Source organism: Strix aluco, chromosome 14, assembly GCF_031877795.1.
Source record: "Strix aluco isolate bStrAlu1 chromosome 14, bStrAlu1.hap1, whole genome shotgun sequence".
Classification (NCBI taxonomy): domain Eukaryota; kingdom Metazoa; phylum Chordata; class Aves; order Strigiformes; family Strigidae; genus Strix; species Strix aluco.
In genome coordinates, this window is record NC_133944.1 from 125,446 (window position 1) to 153,020 (window position 27,575).

At 57.8% G+C, this 27,575-nt stretch overlaps 1 protein-coding gene across 1 annotated transcript; it reads right to left on the reverse strand.

The window, feature by feature from the left end:
* Positions 1-1,535: 1,535 nt before the first annotated feature.
* On the reverse strand, positions 1,536-4,995 carry LOC141929920 (uncharacterized). Its single transcript, XM_074840002.1, has 5 exons — positions 4,986-4,995; positions 4,523-4,590; positions 4,316-4,432; positions 3,574-3,770; positions 1,536-3,191 (listed from the first exon to the last, which is right to left on the reverse strand). Exons 1-5 carry the CDS (start codon positions 4,993-4,995, stop codon positions 2,834-2,836), a joined length of 750 nt encoding a protein of 249 aa, XP_074696103.1. The 3' UTR covers positions 1,536-2,833.
* Between the last annotated feature and the right edge of the window lie 22,580 nt (positions 4,996-27,575).

A 27,575-nucleotide genomic window follows, 5' to 3' on the forward strand; every position in this document is an offset into this window, starting at 1 on the left:
TTACAGGGAGGTCACCCAGCGCAGCGCCGGCCAGGGCACCAGAAGTGCCGGCAACGGTCTCGTGCGACCGCAGCCCCGGTAACAGAGAGGTCCCCTTTGTTCAGAGCTCCCTTCTCTCGCCCCACTCCTCTCTTCAGCCCGCCGCTCCTCACGATGCCTCGTCTTTCTTCTCCAAGAGGAACTGCTTGGAAGGAGAGTGCAGTCAGGCGCCAGCTGCCCCACCCGGAGGACAGAGGGAAGGCCGCCCTCGCAGGGAGGTCCCCACAGTGCCCCCCCCCCCTCCCGCCCATACCCCAACACCCCCCCTGAAAAAACCTCATGGAACGGCTTTTCTCACCCAGTTGGTGCTTCACTGCTCCCTGCAGGGACGACTGCGACGGGCATTCGGCTGCGACAGGCTCCTGGCTGCGTGCAGCGGGGCCTTGGACCCTCCTCAGCCCCTGAGGTGATGGCGCTCGCCCGACCACGCGGCTCCAGTCCACCCCCAGCCCGCTCCGCGGCAACGGTGCTCCCTTCCCCCCAGCCGGCGACGGCACTTCCCCCTCCCCCCCACCCACCCCACTTCCCCCAGGCGGCGACGGCGCTACCCCCCCCCCCCCCACGCCCAACCCCAGCCGGCGACGGTGCTCCCCGGCCCCCCCGAGGCAGCTCCATCTCCCCGCTCCCCCCGTGGCAACGGTGCTCCCCACCCCGCCCCAGGCGGCGACGGCACTCCCCACCCCCCCTCAGGCGGCGACGGCACTCCCCGGCCCCCCCCAGGCGGCTCCATTGCCCACCACCCCCGTGGCAACGGCGCTCCCCCCCGTCCCAGCTGGCGACGGCACTCCCCCCCACGCGGGTCCCCCTCCCCTTCCCCTCAGGTGGCCGCTCCTCCGCTCGTCACAGCGGCTCTTTGCCCGGAGCGCCCTTCTCTTTCCTCCACTTGTTGCCCAGACTTCCTCCGCTCCTTCTGTCGCTCTCCCTTGACTTGCCGGGCCTTCCGCACGCGATGTTTGTCTCTTCCTTTTCCACCACCAGTTGCTGCAACGGTAGGAGGACGCCATCGGGTCTGAGAGGGACGCCGGCCCCCGGACAGAGCTCGCCACAGCACCACCCGAATCCCGGCCGCCCTCCCCCCTCCCCCCTCCCCCGCCCCGAAAACAACTCACAGATCGGCTTTACTCACCCAGTTGCTGCTCCAGTGCTTCCCACAGGGACGACTGCGACGGCCACTCCTCTGCTCCGGACTCCTGGCCGCGTCTGGCGGGGCTGGACCCGCCCCCTTCCCCTCAGGCGGCCGCTCCGCCCCTCACAGCGGCGCGCGACTTTCCCGCCCTTCCCCTTCCCACAGGCGGGTCCCGCCCCCTTCCCCTCAGGCGGCCGCGGCGCCCCCACAGCGACTTTCCCGCCCTCACTATTACCTGGGCTACAGTACTTGATCTTGTCCAGAGAGTGGCGGTGTGGTTGCCTCTTGCCTCTCTGCCTATAAGCAGCGGATGCCATAATCCAATTATAACTGAAGCCAATTTTGTGTTTGATTAGCTTCTATTAAAAAAAAAAAATTATTTTAGGGAAGTATACACACAGGGATACTTTTGTAACTGAGTGATCTGTTTAACCATCCTCCAAACCTGAATATACAATACTATTAGCAGTAGTAAACATAATAAAGTTAGAATTAGGAAAATCAGACCGAGTAAAACGTGGAATTAAACAGTCCTGTTGGTGGTGGTGACCACCCAGATAAGCTTTCCCACCATCGATGTTCTTCAAGGAAAGAAAAGAGAGCTGTCTCGGGGCGGAGGGGGGGGAAGGCTGAACAGGTTACCCCTTAGGATGCAGGATAAATCCATCTCGTACTGAGTTTCTTTTACTCCATTGTTTTCACTAGCATCCCATGCTAGAGGTAGAGGGGGTGCATCTAAAATTGGTGAAGGTTTAAATGGCTGCTGTAATGCTCGTGGGTCAAGTATTAATAGGCATTTGTAAGTTAGATATGTTTTTAATTCAAGTATCAGAGTTTTAATCGCTTCTTCATGTTCTGAATGCCAACTCCACCGTTTTCCTTTTTGTAAAAGCCAATACAGTGGACAGGCAATGGAGAATCCAGGTACCTGTTTTCTCCAATATCCTAAAGTACCCATTACAAAGCTGTTGTAATTTTTTTTTTCTAGATTGGGGCATTTCTGATTGTTTCTACCCCCCTCTGGGAGTCTGGTAAAGGTATGCTGGCTACCCTCCCATGTAAATGCAAATTTTGGTTTTGCCTTCTTCCCCTAAGGGGAAAACCATGTCTTTGACACAAGGACCTGCAGGGACTTGCAGCGTGGTCGTTAAGGCTGCATTGTTGGGGACTGCCGCTGACAATGGGGCTCTATTTAAGCACTTAAACGCCGATTCAGCGCCACCTCCCCCTCTGGTTTACTGACTGGCCAAACAGGAAAATTGGGGGGGGGGGGGGCGCGAGTTGTGGAAGTAATCTGTCGTTTTTCTAAATCTGCAATAGAAAGCTGCTTAGCAACTTATTTACTTACTTCTAGCAAGTTATAGTACTACTTATAGTATTTTTTAATTTTGCTAAGAATCCTGCTTGCCCAGACTGTTCTGTGGAATTTTACCAAGGACTACTGTGTTCATCAAAACAAAGCAGTTTACTGTGAAAATCTACCAAGAACTGCAGTGTTCAGCAAAATATCATGTTTTTGTCCTCGAGGAACAGGTATGCTCTAACTAGTTGGGCCTCGGTAATGAGTAAAGATAGCCATATACGGATGGTAGAAGTTTCATTGCTTCCCTTAAATAAGATAGCACGAGTAAACCGGCTGAAAAACATTTTTGTTGTTCAAGAAATTGGCTAAGAGAATCTGCGCATGCTCCGGGGAAAAAACAAGGTGAGAAAGACTACGAGCCTTCCTCCCAAAGACCCCGAAGACGCCCGCCAGGAGGCAATGCACAGGTGCAAAGAACATAAACTGCTGACACCAGCCTCTAGAACTAACCCAGCCTTACTCATGCATATGTATGTTTGTGTTATGTAATCCAGTGAATAACTGTATCCACACTCTGTAACGTTTTGGTAAAATGTGCTGTTGGTGTGCAAGGTTTGTGGAGAAATCCCCTTGCACCCCGGCCGGAGTAAAACATACCTGCTTTGTAACTCCATTTCGAGTTGTAGAGTCTTTTTCCGCGAATCAAAGACCACTGCAGATCCACTGCAAGCAGCAGCGAAAACGACAGTACAGCGAGGCCTGTGCTGGTCATTATCAGCATCCCGTGGTGCTGACGGCTGCAGTCTCTGTTGTGGCATAACTTCGTCAGCCAGAGCTTTCTGGGGGGAGGCAGAGTAAAGTCCACGACCCCCACGGCTCCCACAATGCCGACACAGCAGCTGAGGTACTGGCACCCACGGGCACACCGCCCCCCAGCCCGGGGCAGTCCCTCGCCAGCTCTAACCCCCACCCTGCTTTCCTGCCTCCCTCCACCCTGCAAGGGCATTTCAGATGCCCTCTCGGACTGTCCCTTCAAACCACCCAACCACGCAACCCACTGAGCACGACCACTGAGCCCTAAAAGCCCTGACCACTGCAAAATTACCTTCTCCTCTTCTTCAGGAGCGCTGCGGCCGGAGTAAAGCAGCAGGCGCTCGGGATGGCCTTGAAGCCTGGGGCAACTTTCTCACGCCTGTGGTAGCTCACGGCCCTGGATGTGACAGTTGTGACTCCAGAACTGCAGAACGGTTTGAGGTGGGAAGGGAACTCTTGCAGGTCATCTGGTCCAACCACGCCCTGGAACTAAAAAGTAGCCACAGCGAACAAAAGAGGGGACGATTTAAAAAGACACAGAGGGCATTAAGGAAAGAGAAAAACTCACTAAAAAGACACTGAAGGGAAAAAGAACATTTTAAAAGCAACAGGCATTGGTGAAATAAAGGAAAAAATGATCACACAGGGATACCGAACTAGAACAGAGGCACAGAAAAGAAAATTTAAAAAGCGGCAGCACTAAGGAAACATGAAATAGCGACAGCAAACTAAAAGACGTAGAATGAAAATTTAAAAAGCGACGACACTAAGCGCAGAAATGGAAGATGAAAAAAAGGAGGGAGAGGCAGGACAAAAGCGCAGAGAGAAATGAGAAAAGGGAGCAGTAGGACAAGAGAGAGAAAGTGAGAAAGGAAGGGGGAGCAGGACAGAAGAATAAAGAAGGGGAGAGGTCTAGGAAAGGGGCGGGGGCGGCAGAAATAACAGCAGCATGGAAAAAAGAGGTCCAGGTGACGGGCAGGAAAGGACCGGGACGCACAAGACGTGTGACAGGGCCCTGAAGGCCCAGGACTCACCGCAGCTCTCGTTCTCGGCACTGCCGGGAGAATTTGACGGGTCAGATGCTTCTTTCTCCTTCCTTCCTCCTGCCCCTCTTCTTCTTCTGAAACTCCAGTCGCCTGGCTGTCCTCACCCTAAAAGAATACGCGGGTGTCTCTCACCTCTTACAAGACCAGGCTTCCGACACACACAGCCTCGCTTGCTCGCGCACTACGCGGCCGTACCGCGCTTGGGGTGACGCACGCAGACCCTGGGTGCACGCTGGCGGTCTGACTGTGAAGAGGGCTCCTTCCTCACGCAGAGAGGCAGGCTCTCTCTTCCTGCACTGGGAGGCGGGTGCTGCACAGATGGTCTTGATTTTCTCTTTCTTCCCCTTTCTCTGGTCTCTCCAGCTTCAGCCGCGGCAGCTCCTGTCCGCTGTCCACAGCCGGGAAGGGCTCCGCCTGTCCCTTTTTGCCCCTGTGCCGTGAGAAGCGCAAGGCCAGGCAGAGACACCCCACACAAGCCCGAGGTGGGCGCAGTCAATGGCACCCCAGGGCAGGAACAGACAAGCGCAGCCTCAGCACGGCCTCTGGAAGAGGGAAAGAAACAGCACTGACCATTATTGCTGTAGATCGCACGTGGTCGGAGCCCCACCTTCCACCTCCCACCGCGCAGCAAGGCATCACAGACCCCATGGACACCTACCAAGGTGCATGCGCCGTGCAGAGAGCCCACGGGGCACCACAGAGACGTGGGGAAGGCACCGCATACAAGACAGAACACAGACACCACAAATGACACGAGGACACAGACACAGGCCAGAACATGCACGTCCTGTGGGACAGACCCTGCTCTCTTCCCACAGACTTAAGGAAGCCTAAATAGCCCTCTCCACAGCCCTGATGGTAGAGCCTCTGCTGGCCCCACCCTACCCACGGCTTTTGCCCCTTGACTTACCTTTCAGAGAGCACGCTCCAGAATCCATCCTCATCAGGAGCACGTCATCTCACTGGGATGCTCCCGCATTCACCAGGTTCCTCTCCATCACCTGCAAGACAGAGCGCCGCCAGTCACCGCAGACATGGAGTTTGGCCTGGTGCACGCCGGCCTCCCAAGCTTCGGGGTCCCATGCCACCCCAAACCCCACCCCCTCCTTTCCCCCGCAGCCCCCAGGGCCCTCCCACAACCCTCTGCCTCTCACCTGCCTGCAAAACCAGCCAAACTGCATTCTGCTTTTGGCCCCCAAACCAGCTGCCTTAGTGCCTCTTTATGAGCCCAAAAACCTGCCTGCTGAGCCTCTTCTCAAGTCCCCAAAAATGCACGACTTGACTTCTGTTTCTGAGCCCAAAGCCACACAACTCCGTCTGTTTCAGAGCCCCTCAATCAGCCACACGCGTCTGTTCTCAAGCCACAGGAAGGCAAAACGTTGCCTCCATTTCAGGCCCACAGCACAGCTCACCCCGTCTGCTCTCTGACCCCCTCCGCAGTCCCCACGGGCGATGCCGAGGGGTTGGGGGGGGGAATGCAGCCACCCCACAGCCCTGCACTCCCAGAGCCCCACGGGCGGGTTTGGGAAGCGCTTGGGGATTGCGGCACTTCCGGGAGCCGCCACCGCGCATGCGCACTGCCGGGGCACGGGCACACCGGTCCTGGGGGAGCCGCGGGCAGCCCGCGGGAAACCGCACGAACCCGCCACAAAACCGCCCCTCGCGCTGCGCCGCGGGGCCGCGCCGGTAACGAGGACTGTGCCGTGCCGCGCGCGCGCGGGAGCGACGCAGCTGCCGGGCAGCCGAGTGCGCAAAAACTACAGCTCCCGGCGTGCCCCGAGGAGCCAACATGGCCGACCGGAAGCCCCGCTCACGTGACTACAGCGCCCGCCCGTCGCCCACACACCCGGAAGCCCAGCCTCGCGCGGCCCCGGGAAGCGCCGCCGCCGCCCGGCCCCGACCCGGAGCGGCTTCTGCCGCGGGTCCCGCCGCACCGCGCGGCCCCCCCGTCGCGGCTTTACCCGGCAGCCGCCTGGCGACCGACCGCGCGCCCCCGCGCACCTTTTCTCTGCTGCTCCCTCGGCTCGCACCGGCTCCTCCTCCAGTACCTCCCCGGACAGGGAGGGGCCGCTGCCCGCAGCCTCACTGCCCGCCCCTGGGGCTCCTCCAGCCCGGCCCACGCTCCCTCCCTCCCCCGCGGTAACTCTAGCGAGCAGCACCGGGATTAAGGCCAGGCAGCGTGTCCTCAGTGCAGCCTCTGGAAGAGGGCAAGAGGCAGCAGCACTGACCGTTATTGCCGTAGATCGCCCCCGGCCACTGCTCACGGGCGGCACCGGCGCTGCCGTTCCGCGCTTTGCGCTCCGAGCACTCGCCGACAGCGCGCACGGAGTGGGGGCGGCACTTCCCGAGCATGACCCCGGGCTACAGTTCCCGGCTTTAACCACAGGGTGGCAGCACAGAACACGGCAAACAGCCGCGCCGTTCCGCCAGCCCGGCCCCGCGCTGCAGTACCGACATTTGCCCGCCGGGCGGCGCCATCGCCCCATCCCGCCCCTCGGAGCAGTTCCCGGCAGCAGAAATGACGCCCGCAGCAGCCCCCTTCTACCATCCCAACGCGGCAACTGCTCCCCGGGCGGACAGGGCTCGCGTTCCCCGGCCCCGGCAGCGCCGGCAGCGCGGCAGCAGACACTGCAGAGAGAGTTTTCACCCCGGCGGCAGCACAGCGGGTGCTGAAGGCAGCAGGGCACAGACGGAAAGCTGCTTTGTGCCAGGGCGGCGGCTGCGCTCAGCAGCAAACAGCACGGCCGAGCAGAGCCGGTGCCAGCGGCGGAGCTGCACAGCACCGATGACACGCTGGGGACCCGCGGGCTCTGCGGGGCTCTTTGCACCTTTCCTCACCTCTGGGCTACCGGTGCTCTGCTCTCCTCCCCCGGCATCCACACGAGGCTCCCTGGGCAGGGCCTGTCCCTTCGAGAAGAGACGCCGCACAAAGTTCCTCCCCAGCCTGCCCTCCAGCGCGCAGCGAGCCATGCGGCAGGGAAAGCAGAGAGGCCCGTTGGGCTGGGAGATGTCCTCAGCAGGGACCGCAGAGCCTGGGAGGGTCCGTCTTTGCTCCGGGCAGCCGCGGAGCCCTGTGCTCCTTGCCGCTCCCACCAGCGAGCACTTTGCTGCCTGCAACACGCAATACTTGGTCGGCTGGAGGGGCTCTTCTGCCACTGGGTCAGGCGAGCAGCTCAGTACCTTCGGCTGCCTGATTCACCTCCTTAAAACACGCACTTCAACCCTCGCTTTCTTTAATTGAGACCCCTCTAGCTATCTCCTGGCCTGCCAGCCGTTTTCGGCTAGCAACACAGCCGACATACAGTGCTGGTGGAAATCGAGCGGTCATCTTGCTTTGATGGCAAAAGGCTTTTGTAACTCGGATGTCTGACCTGTCAGCAGGACTGCAAGGCAAGAAATATGCCTTTACTCGAACAAGCAAGACACCGGCCAAATAGCTGTGCACAGCCATACGCGGCTGCCTGGGACCGACACCTTTTTCTGCTAAAACCAGAGCACAGCTCCCTCGGGAAGAGCCATCGGCAGCGCAGAACGTCCCTCCGCTTGCCCTGCGCCTGGTGCCCGGAGAACAGCCTCTTCCTCTGACTGGAGCGGGCAGCGGCCTGTTGGCGTACCAGCCCCTCGCCCCCGAGAAAGCGGCTGCCTGTAGCAGCGGCAGAACCGCTGCTGCCCAAAGGGGAGAGGAAGGACTTGGGCTAAAGCTCTCCAGGCTGCCTGTGTCCCACGCGCAGTCGATGGCCTCGGCAGCCCAGACACAGGGCAAAGCCGACAGAAGGAACCTAAGAAGGAACCCCAGGGTGTGTAGCAGCTTCTGCAACAACCGTACTTTCCCAGCCCACCTGGGCAGAGGAAGGGGCAGGAGAAGGGCCGGCGGGTCCCTTCAGAGGCAGAACGGCTGCAGATTGTGCCGGGGCCGTTTAGCTCTTTCTCTTTGGCAGAGTTATGTCCCAGAGGTCGGCAGACGGGTCTGCGGGCACAGTGTGAGCACTGCTGCTTACAGAGCAACAGGCACTAGAAAGCAGCAGTGAAGAACGAGGACGGCCCATCAGGATGGTGGCAATAACAAGGAGAGACTAAAGCATCAGCCGGGCAGGGCTGGCAACTCACCTCATGTCATGGTTTGAGCCCAGCTGGACACTGAGCACCACACAACCGCTCACTCACACCCCCCACCAGCGGGACGGGGAAAGAACGGGAAGGGGAACGTGAGAAAACTCATGGGTTGAGATACAAATAGTTTAATAAAAGAAAAAACCACCACACACCCACCTTTTGTGGGGGGAAAAAACCTCACGCGGTGGGGAGGGGGGGGAACCTGGGGCAGACACGGCAGCGGGGTCTGCGTGTGGGTAGAAACGCGCGTGGGGGGACGCGGGTGGGGATGACCCACACCAGGGAGTCCACCTGGGATAACCCGCAGCAGATCACTCACCTGGGACAACCCCAACAGATGATCCACTCTGGAGAACTGACCCTCACCGGATAATCCACACCAGAGAACCCCCAGCAATGCCCCTCAAACAGCCACCGTCTCACCCCAGATTTTCCCCAAATTGGGTCTGGGGTTTTTATTTGCTTTTCTGCAATACAAAAATTGGGGTTTTTGCTTTTCCAAAATACTCCATTTTGGTTTTTTTCAGCACTTCTCCACAACATCAAAATTGGTGATTTTTGGTTTTGTGCATGAAAATGGTGGGTTTTCTGCTCTCCAGCTGCACCAAGCCAGGCAGGTTTGGCTTTCCCAGGAGCCCCAAATTGAAGTTTTTTTCCCCAAAAAACCCTGTATTTTTTTCCTCCCATTGCAGACCCAGAATCAGGGTGCTTGGGGTATTTTTGTGCCGTGGCAGCGACACAGGGCTGGCCCCACGGTCAGGGGGTTAGCGGCTGCCAGGCAAACCTGGCCTGGGGGGACCTGTCGAGCATCAGAAGATGCTGACAACAACACACCTGAAAAACAAAAACCCCAAATCCTATTCCAGCATCTTGAAAAACTATCACAGAAGAAAGTTCTGTCAGAAGAAGGGACGGAATAGCAGTGGAGCTCGGGGAGGACTCTGCGTGAACAGGTCAGCTCCACATACAACACACCCTGGCAAGGCCGGAGCGATTTCAACTCCTCAAATCACCAGCAAGGCCGATCGATACAATCCCGAGCACATCGTGCCCATAAAAACAAACGCTCTTGCTGGTGTCGGAATGTCTCATCCCGTCCTTACAGCAGGGCTGCAGGGAGGGAACCCTGCGAGGCTGCAGGACGAGGTCGTACCGTCATCACGACCTACGGCTGACGGATCCGCCGCGGCCCTTGCGCTGCTGCTGCTGCTGCTGCACATCCTGCTTGCTCGGTCAATAAAATCAGAAGTGAAGTGTAAAACTTTAAAGGCTAAAACAAAGAATAAAGAATAAAGCTCAGTCCTTCACTCTTTAGTGTAAAGGTGGGCATACACTTATAGAAGCGTTTTTATTAGATGTGTAAGTATTTGATTTTCCTTTTGCATTCCCTGAACTCGCCCAGCTGTGAGCTGATACCATTAGACTGTCTATCTCCAAAATACACACGGACAACTTGACGAGGGGGGGGGGTTTGGTGTGTTCCATAATTAGCAGGGACGTCTGGCCAGCTGCACCGCCCAAGAGTACTACTGCCAAATACATCATCTCTGAAGATCCACTCTGATGGAGAGTTCATAAAATGAAACTTCCTTGAGAAAGGTTTCCATTTTGTAAAGTCTCTTTCTAACTGAAGTCAAGATTAGACACTGTAGGGCACCGGTCCCTCATCCCTCAACTTTCAGAGAGCCAGGGGTCTGAATCCATCCTCAACAAAAACCACATCAGCTAACCGGGACACTCCTGCAGCTGCCAGGTTCCTCTTCATCATCTGCAAAAAAAACAACAGTGCCAACAGTCAGCATCACGTCAGCTGACACACCTCTGTCACAACACCCTCCACCTCAACAGCCACGGGGCTTTCCGCTCAGCTGCTCTGCACAGAGTCCAGTGTCGGACGCTGCGGCCAGCGTGGCCCGTGGCACCTACGATACCAAAAGACAGAGAGCTACCACTGTGCTTGCGAGAAATCACCAGCCCCGTGCTCCTGCTCTCTACTACCCAGCTCACCTCAAACGCTCGTCCGATTCCAAAGCCAGCGTGCCCGGCTCCTGCAAAACCAAAGAGAAATGCTTCATCGAGCTGCCACGTGATTCTCTGCACTGAAACCCTGACCCAGCCGACAACTGCCTCGCTGTCCTGGACTGCTCAGCGGCACGCGGCTTCGCCCCTCCCAGCCTACATGTGGCACCTGCATAAACCAAAGCGAGAGGCACAAGCTGAACCTGCAGCCTGCCCACACCGACTGCCATCTCCTGCCCCGTTACCTTGGCCGCTCACCCACCCTGCCTCTGACATTTACCGGTCGCCCACGTCGAGGCCTGGGTACCACCTGTAAGACACAGACAACAGGAGATGCTTCTAGCTTCACCAACAGTACAACACATGAAAAACAACTGCTACTTCAGCTCACGCGTCTCACCTTGCCCGAGTCACCTCCAGTGCCGATATCCTGCTTTGCACCTTCAAAACAAAAAAAACCCCAAACCGATAAGCCAGTCATGTAGCAACCAGTCACGTCTTCACCTCCGACACCACACGCTGACCCACCTTCTTACAGTGACCTGCTTGCTGCCTCTGTCACTCTTTGGTGCATATATTGTCCCTCTGGATCTGAAAAAAATTTTTAAGCAGGTCACCTGGACGCTGAGTGACAGCTTAACAATTCCAGAGTTCTTGACTCCATGTAGGAACACTGTCTAGGGTCTCATTACAGCCTGCCATTAAAAAAAACATAGAAACAAAACAGCATTAAGCCCTACACACACGAGCCTTAACACCTTTGAGATTCCATCTGTTCAACTACCACTCCCGCAGCCTCTCCCAGATAGCTCCGGTCATCCCCGTGACATCCTTGCCTGCTGCTGAGGGCTGCTTGCTCTGAGGGGGCTGTACCTAAACAGTCCAGGCAAATCAACATTAACTACAGACTCTTAGTGCTATTCTTCCCCTGACCGACATCGCTGTGCCCCCAGGCAGGGCAGTTCCAACCCACATACGTGTGCAGGCTGACACGCCAGAGAGTAAGAGAAGAGTGCTCTGAAGAGCACCAAAAACCAAAATCCAAAGGGAGCTGAAGTGCCACAAGAGCGCGGTGGAGTACGCAAAAGGACTCGGAAGACATCGTTGTAGAGAGTAGAGGAGTTAGGAGGGTAAGAAAAGAAGCCTTGCAGACACAGCGAAGGCCCTGGAGTCTCAGGAGGGCAGAGGAGGACAGCCAAAAGTATGCTCAAGGACATGATGAAGAATTCCGAAGGGGATTTGAAGAAACTACAGGTGTCCTCAGCAGACCAGGTAGGTATCCTAGCTAGCACAGAGGACAACGTGAGCGTTCTGCAGATGAAAGGTGGCATCAGGAAAGGGTCTCAGGGAGGAAGGAGGGTGCAGTGTGCGCCACAGTGCCAAAAGGGGGCTGTGGGGCCCGAGGTTGGCCTCAGTAGGTGTGATGACAGCAGGAGCAGGGTGCTGAGACTGAAAGAGAGACAGAGGGCGGCTCTGGGACACAGTGCAAAAGTCAAGGCGTTCCAGCAACGTACAGATGTCCTCAGGGGATGAGCGACTGAATGGAGACATCCAAGACAGCAGTGAAGACTGTGAGAGAGCTCTGGGGCACAGAGAAAGCCTGAGGAAGGGTTCTGTCTGAGTACGAGAGACATCGAACCCCCACCTGGGCTTTTTATTAAACACAATTTTAAAAAAACATTTACTATCTCAACATTAAATACAACCTGAAATGAAAAAACCTTCACACGCACAAGGTTAGACACATTCAGAAACTGACGCTCATTCAACAGCCACTCGATCCACCCCTCACTCCAAACATCTGTTCCACTGCCTACCTGCCACAGTGGCAGATCACCCCCATTCTAAACCCACCCCTGGAACTGCCTCACCGTGCGCCTTGGCAGCGTCGCTGCTCCACACGCCCCCACGGTGTCAGCCTTCCTAACCGGGAGCCAAGGAAGATGTTTCGCAACGGGCCCCGCTCCCGCTCCTCCTTTGCTTGCGTTTGTACGCTCCAGCAAACCTCGCTCGAGGATTTTCTCTGGGGATCCAGATGGCCCTGTGTCACCTGCAGAACACAAAGCCCTGCAAAGCAAGGCGTAGTCAAAACTGACAGCGAGTGCTGCAGTGCAATACACAACCAGAACAACCGACGTGGGAGGAGCCGGGCTTTAAGGCCGAGGACCGGGTGAAGTGCTGTAGGGGAGGGACCTCTATGGAAACAGAACTCTGAAGAGCAGAGCTGTCATTCTGGCCCAGATCTCCTCCACAAAGGCAACCCTCCACAAACATCTGTGATGCAAAAGATGCTGTAAGCACCACTCACAAGATGGGGAGTGCTCAACGGGCTCTTTTCCAAAGCAGCAAGGCATCACAGACCCCACGGACACCTACCAAGGTGCATGCGCCGTGCAGAGAGCCCACGGGGCACCACAGAGACGTGGGGAAGGCACCGCATACAAGACAGAACACAGACACCACAAATGACACGAGGACACAGACACAGGCCAGAACATGCACGTCCTGTGGGACAGACCCTGCTCTCTTCCCACAGACTTAAGGAAGCCTAAATAGCCCTCTCCACAGCCCTGATGGTAGAGCCTGTGCTGGCCCCACCCTACCCACGGCTTTTGCCCCTTGACTTACCTTTCAGAGAGCACGCTCCAGAATCCATCCTCATCAGGAGCACGTCATCTCACTGGGATGCTCCCGCATTCACCAGGTTCCTCTCCATCACCCGCAAGACAGAGCGCTGCCAGTCACCGACACGCCAGCCAGCACTGACCTCTACCGCAACAGCACCCTCCCGGGAAGTGCCGTGTTGCCCCCAAAAAGCAGGTGTTGCAGCCAGCATCTCCCGTGGAAGCCAGGAAACCACAGAGATAAAGCATCCGTCGTACTCAGAAGCAATCACTCGCTCTGTGGCTCCTGCCCGGCTGCTCCTCTCTCTCTCACCAACTCGCCTCAAATCCTGTGCTCTTTGAGGAGACTCTGCCGTCGAGCCAAGGGGTGCTGCAGCCAGTCAACAGCCCGACTGAGCGCAGCTCCTGCTCCTCACAGCCGCAGAGAATCGTAGTTCTGGCTAATGCCGGCTCCAGACAGCGGACACCCTGTCTCGTTCCAGCTCCTGCTGGATACAGGTCTGGCTAGGTGACGCTTCAACTTTGCACTGAAACTCCGCTTGATTTCAGCTCTTTCTCCTCACAGGCTCCAGCTACCGGCAACAGCCTGGGCTTTGACAAGGCTGTAAATCAATCACTGTCAGAGCTTGAGTATTAGGAGTAAACATCCACCTTGTATGTTCTCTAAGCATTCATTACTTTGTATTATTAATCAGGTCATAATTATTCTAAGAAGCGTACAAATAATTGCTGAACTCGAAGAGGGCACGTAGGTCTGAAAAGCGTGTTTCCCCCAGAGACCACCTCAGACGTGGAGTTTGGCCTGGTGCACGCCGGCCTCCCAAGCTTCGGGGTCCCATGCCACCCCGACACCCACCCCCTCCTTTCCCCCGCAGCCCCCAGGGCCCTCCCACAACCCTCCGCCTCTCACCTGCCTGCAAAACCAGCCAAACTGCATTCTGCTTTTGGCCCCCAAACCAGATGCCTTAGTGCCTCTTTATGAGCCAAAAAACCTGCCTGCTGAGCCTCTTCTCAAGCCCAAAAAATGCACGACTTGACCTTTGTTTCTGAGCCCAAAGCCACACAACTCCGTCTGTTTCTGAGCCCCTCAATCAGCCACACGCGTCTGTTCTCAAGCCCCAGGAAAGCAAAACGTTGCCTCCATTTCTGGCCCACGGCACAGCTCACCCCGTCTGCTCTCTGACCCCCTCCGCAGTCCCCACGGGCGATGCCGAGGCGTGGTGGTGGGGGGAATGCAGCCACTCCACAGCCCTGCACTCCCAGAGCCCCACGGGCAGCTTTGGGAAGCGCTTGGGGATTGCAGCACTTCCGGGAGACGCCACCGCGCATGCGCACTGCCGGGGCACGGGCACACCGGTCCTGGGGGAGCCGCGGGCAGCCCGCGGGAAACCGCACGAACCCGCCCCAAAACCGCCCCTCGTGCTGCGCCGTGGGGCCGCGCCGGTAGCGAGGACTGTGCTGTGCCGCGCGCGCGCGGGAGCGACGCAGCTGCCGGGCAGCCGAGTGCGCAAAAACTACAGCTCCCGGCGTGCCCCGGGGAGCCAACATGGCCGACCGGAAGCCCCGCTCACGTGACTACAGCGCCAGCCACGCCGCCTACGCACCCGGAAACCCGGCCCCGACCCGGAGCGGCTTCTGCCGCCGGTCCCGCTGCACTGCACGGCCCGCCCCGTCGCGGCTTTCCTCGGCAGCCGCCAGGCGACCGACCGCGCGGCCCCGCGCACCTTCTCTCTGCTGCTCCCTCGGCTCGCACCGGCTCCTCCTCCAGCACCGCCCCGGACAGGGAGGGGCCGCTGCCCGCAGCCTCACTGCCCGCCCCTGGGGCTCCTCCAGCCCGGCCCACGCTCCCTCCCTCCCCCCCGCGGTAACTCTAGCGAGCAGCACCGGGATTAAGGCCAGGCAGCGTGTCCTCAGTGCAGCCTCTGGAAGAGGGCAAGAGGCAGCAGCACTGACCGTTATTGCCGCTGATCGCCCCCGGCACTTGTTCACGGGCGGCACCGGCGCTGCCGTTCCGCGCTTTGCGCTCCGAGCACCCGCCGACAGCGCGCACGGAGTGGGGGCGGCTCTTCCCGAGCATGACCCCGCGGGGGAAGGTGCGACCCCGAACAGGGTCCGGGCGGAAACAGTGACCCGCGGTCAGGTGCAACCCGGAATAGGGTCCGCGCGGAAACAGTGACTTGGGGCAGATACTGGGGGGTGGGTGGGTGTAAGGGGTGTGGTTGCGTTGTGCTTGGGTTGTGATTTTTCAGCTGTGAAGGGAGGTGAAGTTGTTTTGTGGAGGGGGGGTTGTTTGGGGGTGGTTCATTTTGTAGTGCTGTAAGACTTGTGTATGGAAAAGAACAAAAAAATAATAAGGCCGGTGCAGCAGTAGAATGTGGCAAAAATGCCTAGGAGTAATCAATTTTATTTTTTAAAATCAAAATTTCATATATTTCATTACTCCCAGGCCACAACCACGGTCCTGTGCTGCTAATAATTCCGTCTTAACTAAATAGAGGGGGACTTAACTAAACAGAGAGGGACTAAGGGAGACAGAGAGAGACAAAGAGTCAAAGCGAGACAGAGAGAGACAAATACAGACAAACACACAGACGGAGGCTAAGGCAGAAAGAGAGTCAAAGGCAGAGAGACTCAAAGACAGAAGTCAGACCGAGACAGTCAGAGAGTCAAAGTCAGACACAGAGGGGCAAAGTTAGATAAGGAGTAAGACAGAGGAGCAGAGTCAGACAGAGGTAGAGAGAGAGAGACCAAGTCACACATCCAAAAAAACCACACTGGAGCCAACCCCCCCACCCACACCTTTATTAAAGCTACATTACAAAACAGCTTTTACTTCTTTATTAGAGTTCGAACCAAGAGCACATACGCTTTCATTGAGCCTACATTGATCAAAACCCTTTATTTACTTTGGAAACCTTACAAGCACTGCAAGCACCTTCGCTACATGCACATTACAAACCACCTTTTACATACTTATTAAACCTGGGAACCAACAGCAAATACACCTTTATTGAACCTACCTTACACAAAAACTTATGGACTTCAAAACCCCTACAACCATGATGAGTGCTTTACCTACCACTATTACCTCTCACAGCATTTATGGTCATTTCACACATACCCATTAGCATCATGTCTTTACTAACTAGATTCATAACTGTTTAGAGACTATGACATACGTGACTCCAGCAACACCATTCCCAAGGACCACACAAAATCACCCTGCCTGCAAAAACGCCATCCCTAGACTGCTCCATGTCAAAACATGGGCAACAACTGTCACCTCGCTGAGTGGCTAGGACCTGGGTGAAAAATAAAATTCTCTAGTTGGGTTTTTTTTTTTTTCTTTTCCTAACCTCCACCCAAACCCTGGCCATGAACATCACCTGACAGAGCGGCCAGGACTAAGTGACAATAAACCAGGTCAGGGAGATAAAGAAGTCCCCCTGCTCAACAGTTTCTTCACTGTTTTTAAAAGACGCATTAACTCTCGCTACATTCAATATACCCTGAAATGAAAAACATCCTCACATACAAGGATAGACATCTTCTGAAACTAACACTCATTCAATATCTACTCTATCTAACCATCACGTGTCAGAGTGGCAGACCTCCCCAATACCATAACCATGCCTTGAACTGCACCACCATACACCTCAAGCCATCACAACCACTTCACGTGATTCCACACCACAGGCCCTCATAGCTGGAAGAAGAGGAATATGTTTCCCTCTGTGCACCACTCCCGGTCCTTCTTTGCTTCATTTTGTACACTGCGGCAAACTTCATGGAAGGATTTGCTTCTGCAGTCCCAGTGGCCCTATTGTACCTGCAAAAGCCAAAAGAGGGAACTCTAGAGCCTGCTTGCTGATAACTACTGGCCATATTAAGAAAATACTTAAACAGAAATACAACAAACATGGGGAACCCGAGGGGTTACCTCAGGGATAAAGGACACTGTCGAACGCCTGCAAGGGGCAGAGGAAGAAACCAGAGAATACTGAAGAGCGGGTCGGAGCAGTGTAACCTTTACCACGGGAGCGCTAGTAACAGCACGTGCGCCTTTCTGCCTTGGCTCCCCAGCTGTCAAAAGGGTTTAACGACCCTTGTCTGGGTCTCGTGCATGTATGTCTTTAAGGACTTAGCACAGGGATGACCTCTGTAGGTGAGTCCATGTCAAATGGAACGTGGCACTGGTTTCCTCAGCGCTACCGCAATACGAATCGTAATTGGTATTTCTGAAGGGTAACTGAGTCTTCACCTGGGATTTTTAGCTACATACGAGATCTGAAGAAACTCTTGGAGAAAGACTGATCCCGGTGGAAGTGCAAGCTACTCCTCCACTGCATTTGACATCATGAGGTGCTCGGGCGGCGGCCCGTCACTCACACCTGCAAGGCTTTCGGGAAAGAAGGAAAAAAGCCAGCCAGGCTCTGCAGCCTTTTAGGGAAAGAAAGCATTAGCCTGACACGTGATTGTCGTTGGTTCCTGGGCATTCTCTGAGAGTTGCCCCCCGAGGGGGGATGTTGCCCCCCGAGGGGGGATACTGCCCCCAGCCACCTCCACTCCCACTCGCCAGCACTCACCTGCCAACACAACTTCTGAGCTGCAGATGAGCACAACGGGGCTCCGTTGCCTCAAGTTTGGGCACAGGCAGGGCAAACCCTTCCTGAACCGCTCAAGTTTTATTAGAGAAAGTTCAGGAGAAGGGGAGGGAGTGGAGGAAAACACTCCATGGTTGTGGAGTGGCAGCTGCTGCTGCTGCTGCTTCACTTCCTTCACGGAGCTCACGGGTGTGCTGCACTTCTTGGCAACTCGCTCAGGCACGTTCCGGGGTCTGTCTCAAATTTAACGGCATTAAAATAGAAGGTTAAGAAGTGAAGCGGTCGTGCCGATCGTTTACACCTTTACCGGTAGCAGCACCTTGCATTTCTCAAAAGGAACCTTTCCTGCTTTTGCCCCCAACTGGGCAGCAATTTGACCCCAGTCCACTCCGACGAACACCTTCGCTGTGGAAGCGGCACTCAAACGCACAAGTTTGTGACGGTGACGCTTTCTTTTGACCTTCCTAAGGCGCAGGTTTGCAGCGCTTCTCGGAAGCAGATGGGAACACTGCAGTTACTGACGGCCTCCTCAGCCTTGAGATGCAGAAGGATGGAGGCTGAGACAGTCAGGGAGGGCTGGGGCCTTGTCTGCTCTCAGAAACCCTCCCCACTTTGCTCTGCACACCAGTCCCGTGCGGAACACACGCAGCCGCGGCTCTGGCTGGCCCGAAGGCTCCCCCGTCCATCCCCTTGCCAGGAACTAGCGCCCTGCCGGCTACAGCTCAGCCCAAAGCCAAACCAACATAAAATCGCTCCTACGGCAACACTGTCCCACCACCAACTCGTCTCTGGAAACCGCCACCTGATCTCCCCCTGTTTTGCTGATTAGGGGTATCAATTAATCTCGGACACCAGAGTGAAAAGCGCAGGCATCTTTTACTAGAAATAACTAAATAATGTAACAGAATAATACAGAAAACATACAGTAAGAAAACACAGAATAGTGCACTCAAACAAACAGGAAAATACAGGGTAATGCATCAAATCATTACCACCTGAGAGAGAGGGAATAGCGATTAAGAAAGACCCATCACCACTTGCACCCGTTCCCATCATCCAGACCCGCAGGCGCTGGGCAGCCCCGGTTACAGCGAGGATTTGGAGAGCCTTTCCCGGCAAGTGGGAAGTCCTACGCGGTGCGTCCACCCGTAGGTGAGGCTTCCAAAGTCGCTGTGAGCGGGTCCAGCCTTATATACCCAAAAATCAGCAAGCCAGAATAGCTGGCACCTTTGATTTGAGCGGAAATATCTGGTTTCAATCTCACATTAGATTCCCCCAGAGCCTGGCCAGGGCTCAGGGGAGAAGCTAAGGGAGTTCCTCGGCTTATCTAATTGCATTAGGCGCAAGGTCTTGCATCAGGCCACAGCGACAGACAACGGTCTCCATGACCCTGTTATTTTATCCACACACAAAGAAAGATAAATATACATTCAAGATAGCTACGTCTTCCATACATATCTCGCTAGTGATTACATACTGAGTTAGCAGCTTCGGCTCAGGGCCTGCTGCTCAGGCTTCAACACTTCCACTCTTTACATCAGAACTGTGCAGGTGCTGAAAGAGAAGCATTCAGAACAGGGGAAACCACCTCCAAATCCCTGCTCCCGACTGCTCTTCCCCCGGCATGCCACACAGCCTCAAAGGACACTTCGGGTGGCTGCAGAGCCCTCCCTCTCCCCACAGCTGGTGCGGCCACACCAAACTAAAAAAAGGAGTTTCCTGACAACTTCAGGGAGTCGAGTCAACTTCAGGTGGATTTGAAGCAGTTTCTAAAACTCTGGGAAACTGCCAAGAACCAAGTACCTGCTTGAGAGGCACAAAAAACATCCCCAAAGAGGCAGGGATGCTTGAGGACTGCTTTCTCTCGCTTCTTTGGCAGCCCGCTGCCGCTCATCCCCCCGCTCGCTCTTACCTTTGCAGCCCCTTCTGCACGCGATGGTCGTCTCTTCCTTGTTCTCCACCACGAGCTGCTGCAACGGCAGAAGGACGCTGTCGGGTCTGAGAGGGACACCGGCCCCCGGACAGAGCTCGCCACAGCACCACCCGAATCCCAGAGGCCCTCCCACCCGCAACCCCGTATAACCTAACATACCCCCCCACCCCCCCCCCAAAAAAAACCTCACAGATCGGCTTTTCTCACCCAATCGATGCTCCAGGGCTGCCACGCGTGAAGTGCTGGCCGGCACTGGAGCTGGGCTCAGAGTTGGGAACTCTGGACAAAGGGGAGCTGGGCACACAAAAGCGGCGGCCAAGGAAGCTGCGCCCCTGCTTACAGGGGGCTCGAGCCGCTGCCGGCACTGCAGAGTGCCCGGGCCTGCAGGTCACCGGCCAGCCCCGGACTTACAGGGCAGCCTCTGCTGGCTGCCTACAGCAGCCCGCCCAGCCCTGATTACAGGGCGGCCGAGCGGCTCCTGGGGACAGAGGGCTCCACGGCTCGTGGCACTCGCCCCGAGTACGGGGCGGGCACGCTGGCAGGTCGCCAGCCAGGACAGGCGGCCACCCAGGCAGAGACCCGGGCCCTGAACACAGGCGGGTCGCACGCTGGCAGCCACGGGGCTTCGCTCTCTCCTTCGAAAGGAGGGGCAAGGAGGGGCAAGCCGGGACTCGCCCTCCGCTCGCGGGCTCAGAGGGGACCGACCCCCTGTTGCTGCACAGGGCCCTTCTTTCCCTCCCGGGAAGTTTAAGCTAAGTACACTGCAGCGATTTCAACAGGGGCCTAAACGAGAAGCTCATTCGCTCGCTCACTCACACCCACAGACACAGGCAGGCACACACACACAGACACACACACAGACAGGGACAAACAAAACTTCCCGCAAGAGAGAGCGAGCTCTGTGCAGCCAGTGTCTGGGGAGCCATCCCTTCCCACGAGCAGGAGAGCAGAGCCCCAGACCTGCCCCCCAGGACGCACGCAGGCCGCAGGGACTCAACGTGCCGCGGGGCTTCACGGGGTGGCCAAGGGACAGATGCCGTGACACGCCCCGACTCCAGGGGATCACGCTGGCCAGGCCGCCAGCAGCCAGAAAGCCGCCGGGGCCGGGGAAACGGCCCTCCCCTGCTTACAGGGCGGGCGTGGGGTCCGGAGAGCCCCACTTCCCCCTCGGCGCGGAGACAGCGCCGCTCACTCTCCTGACAGGGCCGCCCTTCTCTCCGGGCAGCCAAACCGTGGGGCAAGGTGGCAAAAGACCAGAGACCCGAGCCCTGCTTACAGGGAGGTCACCCAGCGCAGCGCCGGCCAGGGCACCAGAAGTGCCGGCAACGGTCTCGTGCGACCGCAGCCCCGGTAACAGAGAGGTCCCCTTTGTCCAGAGCTCCCTTCTCTCGCCCCACTCCTCTCTTCAGCCCGCCGCTCCTCACGATGCCTCGTCTTTCTTCTCCAAGAGGAACTGCTTGGAAGGAGAGTGCAGTCAGGCGCCAGCTGCCCCACCCGGAGGACAGAGGGAAGGCCGCCCTCGCAGGGAGGTCCCCACAGTGCCCCCCCCCTCCCGCCCATACCCCAACACCCCCCCTGAAAAAACCTCATGGAACGGCTTTTCTCACCCAGCTGGTGCTTCACTGCTCCCTGCAGGGACGACTGCGACGGGCATTCGGCTGCGACAGGCTCCTGGCTGCGTGCAGCGGGGCCTTGGACCCTCCTCAGCCCCTGAGGTGATGGCGCTCGCCCGACCACGCGGCTCCAGTCCGCCCCCAGCCCGCTCCGCGGCAACGGTGCTCCCTTCCCCCCAGCCGGCGACGGCACTTCCCCCTCCCCCCCACCCCACCTCCGTCAGCCGGCGGCACTTCCCCCTCCCCCCCACCCCACCTCCGTCAGGCGGCGACGGGGCTTCCCCCTGCCCCCCACCCGACTTCCCCCAGGCGGCGACGGCGCTACCCCCCCCCCCCACGCCCAACCCCAGCCGGCGACGGTGCTCCCCGGCCCCCCCGAGGCAGCTCCATCTCCCCGCTCCCCCCGTGGCAACGGTGCTCCCCACCCCGCCCCAGGCGGCGACGGCACTCCCCACCCCCCCTCAGGCGGCGACGGCACTCCCCGGCCCCCCCCAGGCGGCTCCATTGCCCACCACCCCCGTGGCAACGGCGCTCCCCCCCGTCCCAGCTGGCGACGGCACTCCCCCCCACGCGGGTCCCCCTCCCCTTCCCCTCAGGTGGCCGCTCCTCCGCTCGTCACAGCGGCTCTTTGCCCGGAGCGCCCTTCTCTTTCCTCCACTTGTTGCCCAGACTTCCTCCGCTCCTCCTGCCGCTCTCCCTTGACTTGCCGGGCCTTCCGCACGCGATGTTTGTCTCTTCCTTTTCCACCACCAGTTGCTGCAACGGTAGGAGGACGCCATCGGGTCTGAGAGGGACGCCGGCCCCCGGACAGAGCTCGCCACAGCACCACCCGAATCCCGGCCGCCCTCCCCCCTCCCCCCTCCCCCGCCCCGAAAACAACTCACAGATCGGCTTTACTCACCCAGTTGCTGCTCCAGTGCTTCCCACAGGGACGACTGCGACGGCCACTCCTCTGCTCCGGACTCCTGGCCGCGTCTGGCGGGGCTGGACCCGCCCCCTTCCCCTCAGGCGGCCGCTCCGCCCCTCACAGCGGCGCGCGACTTTCCCGCCCTTCCCCTTCCCACAGGCGGGTCCCGCCCCCTTCCCCTCAGGCGGCCGCGGCGCCCCCACAGCGACTTTCCCGCCCTCACTATTACCTGGGCTACAGTACTTGATCTTGTCCAGAGAGTGGCGGTGTGGTTGCCTCTTGCCTCTCTGCCTATAAGCAGCGGATGCCATAATCCAATTATAACTGAAGCCAATTTTGTGTTTGATTAGCTTCTATTAAAAAAAAAAAATTATTTTAGGGAAGTATACACACAGGGATACTTTTGTAACTGAGTGATCTGTTTAACCATCCTCCAAACCTGAATATACAATACTATTAGCAGTAGTAAACATAATAAAGTTAGAATTAGGAAAATCAGACCGAGTAAAACGTGGAATTAAACAGTCCTGTTGGTGGTGGTGACCACCCAGATAAGCTTTCCCACCATCGATGTTCTTCAAGGAAAGAAAAGAGAGCTGTCTCGGGGCGGAGGGGGGGGAAGGCTGAACAGGTTACCCCTTAGGATGCAGGATAAATCCATCTCGTACTGAGTTTCTTTTACTCCATTGTTTTCACTAGCATCCCATGCTAGAGGTAGAGGGGGTGCATCTAAAATTGGTGAAGGTTTAAATGGCTGCTGTAATGCTCGTGGGTCAAGTATTAATAGGCATTTGTAAGTTAGATATGTTTTTAATTCGAGTATCAGAGTTTTAATCGCTTCTTCATGTTCTGAATGCCAACTCCACCGTTTTCCTTTTTGTAAAAGCCAATACAGTGGACAGGCAATGGAGAATCCAGGTACCTGTTTTCTCCAATATCCTAAAGTACCCATTACAAAGCTGTTGTAATTTTTTTTCTAGATTGGGGCATTTCTGATTGTTTCTACCCCCCTCTGGGAGTCTGGTAAAGGTATGCTGGCTACCCTCCCATGTAAATGCAAATTTTGGTTTTGCCTTCTTCCCCTAAGGGAAAAACCATGTCTTTGACACAAGGACCTGCAGGGACTTGCAGCGTGGTCGTTAAGGCTGCATTGTTGGGGACTGCCGCTGACAATGGGGCTCTATTTAAGCACTTAAACGCCGATTCAGCGCCACCTCCCCCTCTGGTTTACTGACTGGCCAAACAGGAAAATTGGGGGGGGGGGGGGGGGGGCGCGAGTTGTGGAAGTAATCTGTCGTTTTTCTAAATCTGCAATAGAAAGCTGCTTAGCAACTTATTTACTTACTTCTAGCAAGTTATAGTACTACTTATAGTATTTTTTAATTTTGCTAAGAATCCTGCTTGCCCAGACTGTTCTGTGGAATTTTACCAAGGACTACTGTGTTCATCAAAACAAAGCAGTTTACTGTGAAAATCTACCAAGAACTGCAGTGTTCAGCAAAATATCATGTTTTTGTCCTCGAGAAACAGGTATGCTCTAACTAGTTGGGCCTCGGTAATGAGTAAAGATAGCCATATACGGATGGTAGAAGTTTCATTGCTTCCCTTAAATAAGATAGCACGAGTAAACCGGCTGAAAAACATTTTTGTTGTTCAAGAAATTGGCTAAGAGAATCTGCGCATGCTCCGGGGAAAAAACAAGGTGAGAAAGACTACGAGCCTTCCTCCCAAAGACCCCTGAAGACGCCCCCCAGGAGGCAATGCACAGGTGCAAAGAACATAAACTGCTGACACCAGCCTCTAGAACTAACCCAGCCTTACTCATGCATATGTATGTTTGTGTTATGTAATCCAGTGAATAACTGTATCCACACTCTGTAACGTTTTGGTAAAACGTGCTGTTGGTGTGCAAGGTTTGTGGAGAAATCCCCTTGCACCCCGGCCGGAGTAAAACATACCTGCTTTGTAACTCCATTTCGAGTTGTAGAGTCTTTTTCCGCGAATCAAAGACCACTGCAGATCCATTGCAAGCAGCAGGGAAAACGACAGTACAGCGAGCCCTGTGCTGGTCATTATCAGCATCCCGTGGCGCTGCTGCTTCCAAGGTGCTGCTTGGAAGGAAAGTTCAGTCAGGTGCCAGGTCCCCCACAGGGAGGACAGAGGGAAGCCGGCCTCTGGAGGGAGGTCCCCAGAGCGCTTCCCACACCCACCCCCCCACCCCGCCCATACCCCAACAGCCCCCCACCCCGAAAAGAAACTCACTGATCAGCTTTTCTCACTCAATCGGCGCTCCGGGGCTGCCACGTGCAGTACCGGCCGGCGCTGAAGCTGGGCTCGGAGTTGGGAACTCTGGACAAAGGGGAGCTGGGCACACAAAGCGGCAGCAAAGCTCCCTTCTCTCGCCCCGCTCCTCTCTTCAGCCCGCCGCGCCTCAAGATGCCTTGTCTTCCCCAGGAGCTGCTGCTTGGAAGGAGAGTACGGTCAGGTGCCAGCTCCCCCACCCGGAGAACAGAGGCAATCCGCCCCCCCCCCCCCCCCCCCCATACCCCAACACCCCCCTCCCTTCCCCCCCCCAAAAACCTCACAGATCGGCTTTTCTCACCCAATTGGCACTCCGGGGTTGCCACGCCCTGCAGTCCCGACCGGCGCTGGAGCTGGGCTCGGAGTTGGGAACTCTGGACAAAGGGGAGCTGGGCACACAAAAGCGGCGGCCAAGGAAGCTGCGCCCCTGCTTACAGGGGGCTCGAGCCGCTGCCGGCACTGCAGAGTGCCCGGGCCTGCAGGTCACCGGCCAGCCCCGGACTTACAGGGCAGCCTCTGCTGGCTGCCTACAGCAGCCCGCCCAGCCCTGATTACAGGGCGGCCGAGCGGCTCCTGGGGACAGAGGGCTCCACGGCTCGTGGCACTCGCCCCGAGTACGGGGCGGGCACGCTGGCAGGTCGCCAGCCAGGACAGGCGGCCACCCAGGCAGAGACCCGGGCCCTGAACACAGGCGGGTCGCACGCTGGCAGCCACGGGGCTTCGCTCTCTCCTTCGAAAGGAGGGGCAAGGAGGGGCAAGCCGGGACTCGCCCTCCGCTCGCGGGCTCAGAGGGGACCGACCCCCTGTTGCTGCACAGGGCCCTTCTTTCCCTCCCGGGAAGTTTAAGCTAAGTACACTGCAGCGATTTCAACAGGGGCCTAAACGAGAAGCTCATTCGCTCGCTCACTCACACCCACAGACACAGGCAGGCACACACACACAGACACACACACAGACAGGGACAAACAAAACTTCCCGCAAGAGAGAGCGAGCTCTGTGCAGCCAGTGTCTGGGGAGCCATCCCTTCCCACGAGCAGGAGAGCAGAGCCCCAGACCTGCCCCCCAGGACGCACGCAGGCCGCAGGGACTCAACGTGCCGCGGGGCTTCACGGGGTGGCCAAGGGACAGATGCCGTGACACGCCCCGACTCCAGGGGATCACGCTGGCCAGGCCGCCAGCAGCCAGAAAGCCGCCGGGGCCGGGGAAACGGCCCTCCCCTGCTTACAGGGCGGGCGTGGGGTCCGGAGAGCCCCACTTCCCCCTCGGCGCGGAGACAGCGCCGCTCACTCTCCTGACAGGGCCGCCCTTCTCTCCGGGCAGCCAAACCGTGGGGCAAGGTGGCAAAAGACCAGAGACCCGAGCCCTGCTTACAGGGAGGTCACCCAGCGCAGCGCCGGCCAGGGCACCAGAAGTGCCGGCAACGGTCTCGTGCGACCGCAGCCCCGGTAACAGAGAGGTCCCCTTTGTCCAGAGCTCCCTTCTCTCGCCCCACTCCTCTCTTCAGCCCGCCGCTCCTCACGATGCCTCGTCTTTCTTCTCCAAGAGGAACTGCTTGGAAGGAGAGTGCAGTCAGGCGCCAGCTGCCCCACCCGGAGGACAGAGGGAAGGCCGCCCTCGCAGGGAGGTCCCCACAGTGCCCCCCCCCTCCCGCCCATACCCCAACACCCCCCCTGAAAAAACCTCATGGAACGGCTTTTCTCACCCAGCTGGTGCTTCACTGCTCCCTGCAGGGACGACTGCGACGGGCATTCGGCTGCGACAGGCTCCTGGCTGCGTGCAGCGGGGCCTTGGACCCTCCTCAGCCCCTGAGGTGATGGCGCTCGCCCGACCACGCGGCTCCAGTCCGCCCCCAGCCCGCTCCGCGGCAACGGTGCTCCCTTCCCCCCAGCCGGCGACGGCACTTCCCCCTCCCCCCCACCCCACCTCCGTCAGCCGGCGGCACTTCCCCCTCCCCCCCACCCCACCTCCGTCAGGCGGCGACGGGGCTTCCCCCTGCCCCCCACCCGACTTCCCCCAGGCGGCGACGGCGCTACCCCCCCCCCCCCCACGCCCAACCCCAGCCGGCGACGGTGCTCCCCGGCCCCCCCGAGGCAGCTCCATCTCCCCGCTCCCCCCGTGGCAACGGTGCTCCCCACCCCGCCCCAGGCGGCGACGGCACTCCCCACCCCCCCTCAGGCGGCGACGGCACTCCCCGGCCCCCCCCAGGCGGCTCCATTGCCCACCACCCCCGTGGCAACGGCGCTCCCCCCCGTCCCAGCTGGCGACGGCACTCCCCCCCACGCGGGTCCCCCTCCCCTTCCCCTCAGGTGGCCGCTCCTCCGCTCGTCACAGCGGCTCTTTGCCCGGAGCGCCCTTCTCTTTCCTCCACTTGTTGCCCAGACTTCCTCCGCTCCTCCTGCCGCTCTCCCTTGACTTGCCGGGCCTTCCGCACGCGATGTTTGTCTCTTCCTTTTCCACCACCAGTTGCTGCAACGGTAGGAGGACGCCATCGGGTCTGAGAGGGACGCCGGCCCCCGGACAGAGCTCGCCACAGCACCACCCGAATCCCGGCCGCCCTCCCCCCTCCCCCCTCCCCCGCCCCGAAAACAACTCACAGATCGGCTTTACTCACCCAGTTGCTGCTCCAGTGCTTCCCACAGGGACGACTGCGACGGCCACTCCTCTGCTCCGGACTCCTGGCCGCGTCTGGCGGGGCTGGACCCGCCCCCTTCCCCTCAGGCGGCCGCTCCGCCCCTCACAGCGGCGCGCGACTTTCCCGCCCTTCCCCTTCCCACAGGCGGGTCCCGCCCCCTTCCCCTCAGGCGGCCGCGGCGCCCCCACAGCGACTTTCCCGCCCTCACTATTACCTGGGCTACAGTACTTGATCTTGTCCAGAGAGTGGCGGTGTGGTTGCCTCTTGCCTCTCTGCCTATAAGCAGCGGATGCCATAATCCAATTATAACTGAAGCCAATTTTGTGTTTGATTAGCTTCTATTAAAAAAAAAAAAATTATTTTAGGGAAGTATACACACAGGGATACTTTTGTAACTGAGTGATCTGTTTAACCATCCTCCAAACCTGAATATACAATACTATTAGCAGTAGTAAACATAATAAAGTTAGAATTAGGAAAATCAGACCGAGTAAAACGTGGA

Bases quoted from the DNA above. Each gene is read 5' to 3' on its own strand.
- LOC141929920 (XM_074840002.1), bottom strand. The intron at 4,433-4,522 runs GTACGGCCGCGT...GTATTCTTTTAG, and splicing joins CGTGCGTCACCCCAAGCGCG to GGTGAGGACAGCCAGGCGAC. The intron at 3,771-4,315 runs GTGAGTCCTGGG...GCTACTTTTTAG, and splicing joins TGCCGAGAACGAGAGCTGCG to TTCCAGGGCGTGGTTGGACC.